Here is a 10,720-nt window from a genome sequence, read left to right on the forward strand (position 1 = left end):
TTGAGAAGAAGAAAGAGAGAGAGAGAGAGAGAGAGAGAGAGAGAGAGAGAGAGAGAGAGGGAGAAAGAGAAAGAGATAAATAGAAAGGAACAATCCATGCATAACCGGCAGTCCCTCGTCAATTGGAGGTCCGCACGGCGGACAAATTAAACGTGCTGTCGTGATAACGTGATCGATCCGTTAGCTCGTACGATCAAACGTCGTTGCGATAAGCCGAATCAGGCTTTTCTTTGCATTATTGTTCACTTAAGTCCTCGTCGACCGATGACTTACTCTCATGCCCTCCCACCGTGAGACTGCTCGTAAAGGTCTCAAAGCCCTCAGTGTTCTCATGGAACGGAAGGCCGGGATGTCAGCTGCACCGGCCCAGACAGCACCCAAGTTGATGAGCGATAGCTAGTTTCATCAAATATTCATCAGACGAGACATATTATGCATCAGTTCTTACAATAATACTTAATGGCGATCGATTAAGAGAAATCCACCGGAAGCTTCGACGCTCGGCTCCCACATTGCTTCGCACGTCGGCATTAGTTGTTTCAAGTTTTTAAAGTGGAGAAAGAAAAAGAAGGAGGGTAGGGGATAAAATGTAAAAAAACGAGAGAGATCTTCTCTTTGCGCGGTAAAAGTTTCAGGAAAAAAAAATCATCCGTGCATCGACTCTGATGATCTTTATTTAAAACTTAATTATTTCTCATCAAATATATTTCCTTTATCTTTACAAGTAAAATTAAATTTCCGTTATCGAAGCACGGACGGATACCTTTTTCTGCAATCTCGCGTTGTGTGAATGACGACTCGTTTTCAAGATCGGACGACACGCTACCGATATCGTGTTGCTATTCTTCGAAGCGACGTAAATGTATTGTACAAGCGCGGAAGCAATACGGCGAATAATTGATCCGCGTATGAAGTAATTCGAGAACGATAAGACTCTCTCGTAAATTGTCAAGTGTGCAATCGAGCCTTTATATTATATTGAAATTTTTAATTCACGCATTCGAATCTTCATTGAAATTTCATTGAAATTGAATAGACGTTGAATCATCATCACTTTCAGTAATCACGAGTCTACTCAATTGCACACGTTGTACAAAATCAAATATTTCTGATAATCGGGTTAAAGCATCGAAGAGAGAAAAAAAACACGACTTACCATGACGATGATAAAATCGAGCCAGCACCAGGCATTCGTGAAGTACTTTTTAAAGCCTAGAGCCAGCCACTTGATCAACATCTCGAGGAAGAAGATCACAGTAAATATTCGGTCCATGTAATACAGTACGTCCTGCAGGACAGGTCGTTGTTGAAGATGAACGTCCTCCAAAGCCTATAAATCGATTTCGCACGTTGCTTTTTATTGTTAAATATACATCTTGGATTTATATAAAAAAAAAAAGGAAATTATCTTACCAAGGCCAAGCTACTTAGAAGGATCATGGTAATGACGGCAGTCTCGAAATATTTGTTCTCGATCAGCCGGAAGGTCTTGAATCTCAGGTTTGCCCAACCTTGCCAAAATGGAGCGTCGTCATCGCCGGCCAGAAATGGAAACTTTTTGTAGCAATTTTCCGGACAGCAATCGGCCGGGTAAATCGATTGAATAGGATCCTCGTCAACTTGTATTATCTCGACGTCGAGTCGATCTTCCTCTTCTTCACCCTCGTCTTCTAAATCTGCAAAGAGATAGAAGTTTCAATTATCATTATTAGCTTGAAACGTACGACGGTAAAAATCTTCTAATCTGTGATTGCCGGTATCTTCTTTCAAACTTTTGAATAATTTTGCAAAGTTAAATAAACTACCACGCTTACCTTCTTCCTGTTCTAAATCTTCCTTGCTCGCATCTTTCTTCTCTTCGCCATTTAACGAATCCATACTGCCTTTGTGACTTTCGTCTTTAAACGCGCGATTTTTGTGACTGCCATATGATTTGTTACTGTTAAATGAACAGACGGATAAGATGTGTTCTTAATGATATTGTCTGAGATATATGAAAATTTTATAAAAAATCTAACCGACCTGATAGTGTCATCTTCGTTCTGATTAATATAATCGTTGTCCAGCCTATAATCGTGGTGATTTATTGAATTCGCGATAACTTTCGTATTGTTCATGCACAGCTTACCCCTCTTCAGTTTATTCTTCAGATCTCCTTCGAAAAGGGAATCAAATTCAATGTATTAATCACAGCTATACAGCATTTTTTTGGAACTTAATTAATCAGGAATACAAGTTTTTAAGAAAAAAGGAATTTAATAATTCTTCTATTTAATAATTCTCTTAATTGTGTAACAAGTTTTTAATCTTTTGTCAGCAATTTTCCAATGGTCCTTCGGCCATAACCTGAGTCTTTGAACTTGTAGTGCAAATTTTCATATTGTGTTCCAAACTGCGTAACAATCTTTAAAAAATTTTACATACCCGTGAAAAATTTAATAAAAAGTTTTTATTATCATAGAAGTTCGCTTGTATTTTATTTCTTTCTTTACAGATTTAAATTTATGCCTTTAAAGTCCATTGTTGGCAGAGGATTAATTTTAAACTTTACATTCTCTATCTTTCAATTAATCAATTACACAATTATGAAAAAAATTTACAATTTCCTGTAACATTTTTTTAAAAAATTTTTAACGATTAATCTTTTTATTATTATTTTATATAATATATAATACTTAGACATTTTATATGCAATATCTCTGTCAGCTAAAAACGGTAACTGTACAATGTGAAAGGATTATTGTTATATTGACGATGAATTGTACTTTGATTGTTTCCACGCTTACCATGAATAGTAAATTCCATTCCGTCACCAATGGCAACTTCAAGCTGATTAAGCTCTTTGGCGCTCTTCTTGTCTCTGTATACGTCCAACTCTCCATCTGCAAGATCTAGGTCCCCATCGCGATCAATCCCATCTGCACAGTCATACAAAATCTCTAACCCGCCCTTATTAGGAAATTCGTATCGGAAAACAAATCGAAACGCGCTGGAAACTATACAAAATACTGTATAGATAAAAATCCAATCACCGTATATATGTACAGGCTCATACACACGGGCGCGATTGTTTTCCGTCGCGATTCCCAACACGTCGAATTGAGGAATCAGATCAAATTAGTAACATGATCATGTTTGCATGCAGTCATATATGATGTTATCTATGTCCAGTGATATCAGTGACCCAATCCAGTTCGAAACAGTGTGTCAATGATTCACAATGTAGATGCTTTGCTTATGATACTTGCTGCATTGACACATTCGCTGTTAATTTTGCAGTCAGTGGTTTTGAAACACCTAAATTCATCGGAATAAAAATCTAATAAGCTGCTGTTCAGATTATCATCTAAATATAACGTGTTCATATCTAAATATATGAAAGGTATTTAAAAATTGCTTGTATATTTAATTCAATGTTAGAATATATGTAGGTATATGTATTTGAAGAATTACATTGCTTGTATTTGCTTCCATTTTATTCATTTCATTCCATTAAATCGAACGAAAAATTCATTTTCCGGGAATTTGATCGGAAAAATTTACAGCAGTCTGATACGAACAGAAATGCAGCGTGCATCATGTGATTTTTTTTATGTATGTGTATATTTCTGCTTAGTGATAAATTCTTGGACGAACTTGATCGCCGTCGAAGTTACGTAGTAAAATGCGTTCCCAAAGTAAAATGCATAGCAACGTATAACTGCCAGGCAGCTAATCAGCGAAACAAAACTTAATTTGCATAAATCTCACCGTGCATTAAACACACTGAACCGTTCGATTTTATCTTATTTTCGAAAATTACTCAATCAAAAATATGATTAGACTCAAACACCGGGCTAATTGTAATCAATTTAAAGAAAGAGTGTTTATTATTCGTATTAAATCGTAAATAAAATTACATTACAATGCAATTACAATTATGTTACAACGATTTTAACGGAGCATAATAGCAAACCAAGTAAAATTTAAGGAATCTGCATAATAAATCGAATGTACCAGTCGACGTATATATGCTTTATGATCGATAGTAAATATTGCAAAAATGATAAATCAATGAAAACGTTTAAAATGATGCAAAAATAAACAAATGTTGAATGTCACTTAAAAATAATTTCGAACAACAAAATATGATCGAATCTCTCGTCCGCTCTGTTCGTCGTTGTAATTCATAGCTCGTCATCATGCGTGATATATTTTTTAATCTATTACATCGGTCGCCGACTGGCACCAGCAAAACGTGTGAAAGAAGTGTAAAGCAAAAACTGAAAGACAGTGCCACGAACTACACAGCGCACACAGCAAGCGATCTGATTGGATATAAACCTTCTTTCCAACTGTTGGACGGTCCCTCACCTGGCGCCTGATCGGATATCTGATTGGTGAGTTTGGCTCGCATCAACTTAGCAAAAGCAAGGATATTTCGTTTGATCCACTTAATGAAACGCGCTATTCGATCGATCGCCTCCGCAATCTTGTTCGTGTCGTTGTCCGCAGTCGGGGCCGACAGGTTCGATGAGCCGAAGTTGCTGAGCAACAGAGCTAAGAAGAGGTTCAGGACCTATTCGTGGAAACATAATATAATTAATCGTTGGCAAATTAAATGATGGCAAATTAATATGCGTAAAAGGATCTTGCACTGAATATTGTATTAAAAAATTGCTATTGAAAAGATTTCGCTTTTGTACTTACGACCAAGTTACCAATGACGACGGTAGCTAAGAAGAAGGGTATGCAGGAGACGTCACCGACCAACATGCAATCCCACATAGATTCGATCCATTCTCCGCACAACACTCGGAAAACGATCATAAACGAGTGCATGAAGTCAGTGAAGTTCCATCTGGGTAGATCACCGTCCGGGAAGTAATCGACGTGATCGACGTAATTCTTGCCGAAGAGCTGCATACCCATCACGGCGAAGATGAAGATGATGATGCACAGTACGAACGTTAGATTACCCAACGCGCCCACCGTTCTGCCCATGATGGAAATCAGCAGATTCAACGTAGGCCACGATTTAGCTAGCTTGAACACTCTCAACTGAAAGAAATCAAATTTTCAATAACTCGTGCGATTAAATTGCTTATATCGATTAACAGAAATAATAATGCAATAAAAAGAGTAACACTCACCAATCTGAAAGATCGTAATACCGACAGACCTTGCACGCCTTCGAGACCCAACTCCACGAGCGAAAGTGCGACGATGATAAAATCGAAAATATTCCAGCCCTCTTGAAAATAATATTTTGGGCTCATCGCTATTAGTTTCATAGTCGCTTCGATGCCAAATGTCGCCGTGAAAAACTAGGATTTGAATTAAATCGTTAACATAATTGTCAATTTGATTAAATTTCTATATAATGTATCAGGTGTATATATATATATATCACTTTTCTTATTTCAAAGTGACGCAACTTAAATGATACTTACGTAATTACCAGATTTGAGTACTCTTTCCATATCTTTGTCCATGTCGTGGTGATCCAATGCCATGAACAGAGTATTAACGACGATACAGAGTGTGATGAAGAGCTCTACGAATGGATCAAAGACCAACAGGGACACGTACTTTTGAAACTCGAGCCAAAGCCAACAGCAATCCCAGACGCAAAAGATGTCGATACAACGAAACATTCCGGCCACTAACTTGTCCTTGAATGTAGGTTCTTCATCGTCGTCTGTCGGAAAGTAATAGGTCGAAACTGTAACGCGCGTTAGTAATTTTGTCTGGCACCACTCTTTTTGGGGAAAGAGGTTTTTCTTTGGTCAGGCTCATTCTTCGAGATCACAGATTATATTTACAGGCAAGCAGGCAGGCAAGCAGAAGGCGTGGCGAAATTAAAAATGTCACATCGAATAATGAATCGCGTAAATCTGGATAAACGTACTTTATAATAACTTCTTGCAAAAGATTTGAAAGTAAGATAGCTTTTAATGTTAATTATTCTTTATTTTTTTTTTTTTGCAAATGCTCGCATCATTACATTAACATCGTTATGCAGTAAATTGAGAAAAGATCTTTCTATGAATATTTTATTTATTATAAATTTATTATAATATTGATACTGTACATTTCGATAGTGTAATTGATATTTTATTTATTAAAAATAGATACTACACTATTTGATACGATAAATCGTAAAGCGTTGATTCGTATTTCACGCGATATCCAAATTTACGCAAGGCGCCAATATAAAACTGAAAGATGATAAAATTTAAACAAATGTCGTGCATTAGCGACGCGAATAATGTGCAATGCGACATTGAAGCATGCGTACGAACTCAACATACAATTATTTACACACACAAAAAGTAAGATAGCTTTACAATTTAGTTTTAATACTTTCGCCACATAAAAGATTATAAAGTTATTTCATTGTATTTTCTTTTTTTCTTTTTTTTTATTTATAGTGATAAATTATATACGAGCATAATAATATTACACAAAAAATATAAATTTTGCTGATAATTGTAAAAGATGTGCATTTGCGGCGAAAGGATTAAATATTGTAATATAAGCAATTAATAATAACCAAAAGTCAACATAATCACGTGAAGTTCTCCTCACTCAAACATTTTACAATGAAATACTGTTAACAAACAACATCGCGCATGGCTGTACATTTTTCAAACAAAATAGTGATTTTGTGCGGTCTTCAGGAAAATATTCTCTGTTTCTGCGCAGATACGTTAACGAAATTTGCAGACGCGATTTAGTGAAAATGTGATTTACAGCTTTACGTGCAAAAATTTAAAACTATAAATCGTAAGTGATGAAAAATTTTTTGCAAAGACTAATAACGCGTTGATAAAAATATATGTTTATATTTTTGAACAATTTACTAATCTTGCTGTATTGTGCATCCGAGACAAACACGATAGGTGCCCTTCAACGCGGTGGTGATACAGGTGCAAAAATATTGAAAATTTTAACCAAAATCGCTGCAGTTTCCGGAAACCAAAGATAAATAAGATTTCTCAATCATCGAGAGAATAAAAGAATGTCTGGACTCTAGAATATTATTTAAAATAAATTTTACTATTTCTTTCAACTTATAAAGAGAAAGAGAAAGATCGAGGAAAGAGAGAAATAAGCTAATTAAATATTATAAAATTAATATCATCGCATATCCTTATAAATATATAATAAGTATAATTTTAATCAAATATTAATTTAAATATTAAAACATAGAACAAGTTACTAAAGTATTTTGATGACGCTATATTTTGGGGGGATTTATATCACATATTATCGAGCATTATTTATCGACGATTGAGATAATCTGGGAAAAAAAAAAAAAAAAAATCGAAGCATGAAGCGACCGGGATCGTGCAGCTGCGCGAAGGTGGTAATCTGTGTCACATCGCAGGAAACGAGCAAACTCTGTTTCCCCAAAAAACGCTTTCACAAACCGCCCTCAAGGGCCCGCGGGCCGCATCGTGTCTTTATTTTTCTCGTCGCATCACACTGTTCAGAGAGACAATATCCTGTATTTACACATTATTCGCCATTTAAATGCTTCTCCGTTTAGCAATAGCTGAGACGCTGCGTCGATCCAAAGTATAATATATAGCGAACCGCATCAATTTACACGCCAGGCTCAATCGTAAACAAAAGTAATGTAGTATGTAACACGTGAGCGTGATCTTTAGCTGCGTCGGCTGGGATGAAAATTAAAAATGAATTTGTTCGTTCTACTATGTACAAGGCGCGGCGGTCCAGAAATGTCCAGCAAAATAGTATACCAACGCAAGGGAGTAGTATGACGAGAAATTTTAAAACCACACTGTACATCGAACGGCAGGATGCTCACACGTTAAACAAAGATATATATATATATATGTATATATACACATTTGTGATAAGGGTGAACAGAAGAAACTGAAGGAAGAAACTTGAGGGAACTTAACGAAGGGTACGGAAAGGGACGCGACATTACCTGCTTGTTCTGGCGTCTTACTCCGGCGACCGGCAGCTTGCTCGATTATGTCGTTCAGCACCATTACATCTGCGCAAGAATGGTAGAATCGAAGTAAGTTTGATTGCTTGAGAGTGCCCGGAGCTATACGTTAACTAGTTCGCAGTCTTACCTTTCATGTCGACCACGGTATGCTGTTGCGCCGGCAACTCGATAAACGGATTGTCTTGTGGCTTGTTCTTACCCATGGGATCTTCCATATCAGGAGCTTCCTGAAATTTTTAAACAGCTGCAAATACTATTTTGAGAGATCTCTATTAGAGATAATATTGATTGATATACACATATAATAGTGATTTTATGAAAAATATCATCAGGATGAATATTATCAGTTTGTAACAAAGATTGAAAGACGGTGAGAACATATTTTTGCAATTATATATACAGTCATGCATAAACACGGACATATTTTTCACGAAATGAAAATTTCACGTTTCCGCAGTTTTCAGCGGACTCCGAAATATTTTATCCTCAGACTCATCTACTAGGTTGTCAGAAAGATTTTAAATACCTTCGGTTTTACTATACGATTCTATTGTAGCATTTTATTTGGAAGAATAATCGTTATCGTTCCTAAATATAATAAATGTATATAAACTGCAATCCGAAACGATTAAAAGCGATTAAAAGCGATTTACGGTTAAAAAGCTCTGCGAGTTTTTCCTAAAAATCACTTAAGTCACTTACGAAATGATAATTTTTCTGATTGGCATCCGTAACGTGGCCATTGGCCGGTGTTTGCTTGTTGTTCCTATTCCTGAGGATCTGTTCTTGCTTGGTGATCTGCTTGCCGATGCTGTCGATGCCGCGGATACCAGAGAAGGCCAGGTCACCGTGAGACGTGTAGGAGAGCCGCGAGGCGTGCGAGGTATAGGACGAGTGACGCGAGCCGAGATTCGCGTAATACACCGGCACCACGATCGTGCCGTTCTCCTCGGACATCGGTGTAACCGCGTTCGAGTCGTCGGCATAGGGCAGGTGTTCCTGGGCGTCCAAGTACGTCGACAGCACGAGGGGCTTCCGGTCGCCTCCCGGTGGTACGAAACATCGGCCACGGCCGTTGCGTATCGTGAACTGATGGCTGCCACGGCTGCTGCGGCGCAGATTGAACGGTGAGCCGGGTAGGCTCAGGCTCGCCTGAAATTACAACAAAGCGGACCACCGCTTTTCTCTCTCTCTCTCCGTTCTCGGCCCTCCTTCCTGGCAACCGAGGCGAGGGCCAGCCGGAAAGGCGTTCTCTGTCCCTCTCGCTGTGTGACGGAGTGATTCCCTCGGGACGATCGTGACATTTCTCACGGAATCGATCGCGGCTACTATCCGTTACGTTTAACGGATCGTTTGAAGAGTCACGAGCTGTGATGCGTGAAAATTTTGTCTGACGTTGTTTCAAAGAGATTTTCGACTACGGCATTCATATTGGCGTTATATAGAAGCGAAGATGCGGGAGATATTTTTAAAGATTTAGTTATTTACAAAAATTTCGTTATTTCAATTAAGATGAGCGCACAGTATGTAACTCTTCAACAATCTCGCCTCGTTTCTCCCTACTTTAACTAATCAATTACGAAACACGATGATTGACATAGCGATAATATGTATATTGTAGGTTGCCTACGGTCGTCTTCCGAGTAAACCGTAATTGATTCCTTTAATGATACTCGCAACGTTGATCGTTCCTCGTAACTAATGAAAAAGAGAAAAGATTGATCACTCAACGAAGCTTGTCTCGGTGAAGTACGTCTCGCGATGATCGTTATTACGTGAAAGACGCGGAACGATCGATCATCGGCGGTGATCAGCGTGCTCGTCTCGACACGGGAACGGAAATCCGTGAGGATGAACGGGTGCGATTTATGAGACGTCGCCTGAGAACTGCGAGTCGTAACGCGCGGAGCATGAATGACGAATTCGAATATGAGAGACTGTGAGATCGGGTCCTATGGTGCTATTTAGTGTACGTACGGTCGGTGCTGACAGACACACGTCGTGACACACGTACCTTCCGCAGGCTTTCCTGGTAGGCATAAGTAAACTGGCCATTAGCGGCGCGAGGGACCTTAAGAAAAAAACAAGAAAAGATATCTCCTACCAAACGGCTCGTAACGTGATCTAATGTGTACACCAACGAGGCACTCGAAATAGGTATGGAGTATCACATAACACTTGCAGAAGCACATATATAACATAATTATGGATGGAGAGGTGGAGAAAGAGAGAAGAGAGAAAAAACTAAGTATGGCTATAAAAGAATGTTTTTTTCGTGGTGTAGGGAGAGAAATTACGAATCTATTAAAGAGAGATACACACTAATAAATTTGTAGAGAGACACGAAGATCGGCGGTAACATCCGTGATTGAATTGCATCCATTAGAACATATTTGCATAATTGAAGAAAATGTTATTGTTCAACTTTTTCACATTACCTCTTAATTCTCTTAAGACTCGCTTGTTTGTTAGATAAAAAGAAACACGCTGGAAAAAGAGTCTAATTGTATTAATTGGAATTTTGATTGAAAATGGACAAATCAACATTTTCTGATTGAATTTATTGTAATTGTAGTGTTGAGACAACCAGAATTCTTATTGGTGCGATCAGAATTTTTTGGCTTGTCCATTTTCCACCAACATTCAGATTATCTCAATGCAAGTAGAAAAATTCTATCTTTTGATGTTTCCGTAAATAACGTTCAGGTAAATAACGTTCTGGAGTATCGATATTAGGCAATAAGCCGATGTATT

At 37.9% G+C, this 10,720-nt stretch overlaps 1 protein-coding gene across 13 annotated transcripts in view; it reads right to left on the minus strand.

Annotated features, from left to right (window-relative positions):
• LOC108750548 (sodium channel protein para) overlaps window positions 1-10,720 on the minus strand; it is a 45,538-nt gene that overhangs the window by 15,942 nt on the left and 18,876 nt on the right. For 2 of the 13 annotated variants that reach the window (XM_018490033.1, XM_018490030.1), the window contains 14 exons: window positions 9,981-10,037; window positions 8,669-9,118; window positions 8,094-8,193; window positions 7,943-8,011; window positions 5,433-5,704; window positions 5,133-5,306; window positions 4,690-5,040; window positions 4,324-4,558; window positions 2,787-2,918; window positions 2,023-2,155; window positions 1,815-1,939; window positions 1,414-1,676; window positions 1,157-1,330; window positions 274-396 (listed from right to left, as the gene is read on the minus strand). In XM_018490033.1, coding sequence (XP_018345535.1) covers window positions 274-396; window positions 1,157-1,330; window positions 1,414-1,676; window positions 1,815-1,939; window positions 2,023-2,155; window positions 2,787-2,918; window positions 4,324-4,558; window positions 4,690-5,040; window positions 5,133-5,306; window positions 5,433-5,704; window positions 7,943-8,011; window positions 8,094-8,193; window positions 8,669-9,118; window positions 9,981-10,037 — 2,658 coding nt within the window. The remainder of the gene's footprint in view (window positions 1-273; window positions 397-1,156; window positions 1,331-1,413; window positions 1,677-1,814; window positions 1,940-2,022; window positions 2,156-2,786; window positions 2,919-4,323; window positions 4,559-4,689; window positions 5,041-5,132; window positions 5,307-5,432; window positions 5,705-7,942; window positions 8,012-8,093; window positions 8,194-8,668; window positions 9,119-9,980; window positions 10,038-10,720) is intronic. The other 11 variants (XM_018490041.1, XM_018490039.1, XM_018490040.1 and 8 more) reach the window with 9 other exon arrangements.

The sequence above is a fragment of the Trachymyrmex septentrionalis genome, unplaced genomic scaffold (assembly GCF_001594115.1).
Source record: "Trachymyrmex septentrionalis isolate Tsep2-gDNA-1 unplaced genomic scaffold, Tsep1.0 scaffold37, whole genome shotgun sequence".
Taxonomy (NCBI): Eukaryota; Metazoa; Arthropoda; class Insecta; order Hymenoptera; family Formicidae; genus Trachymyrmex; species Trachymyrmex septentrionalis.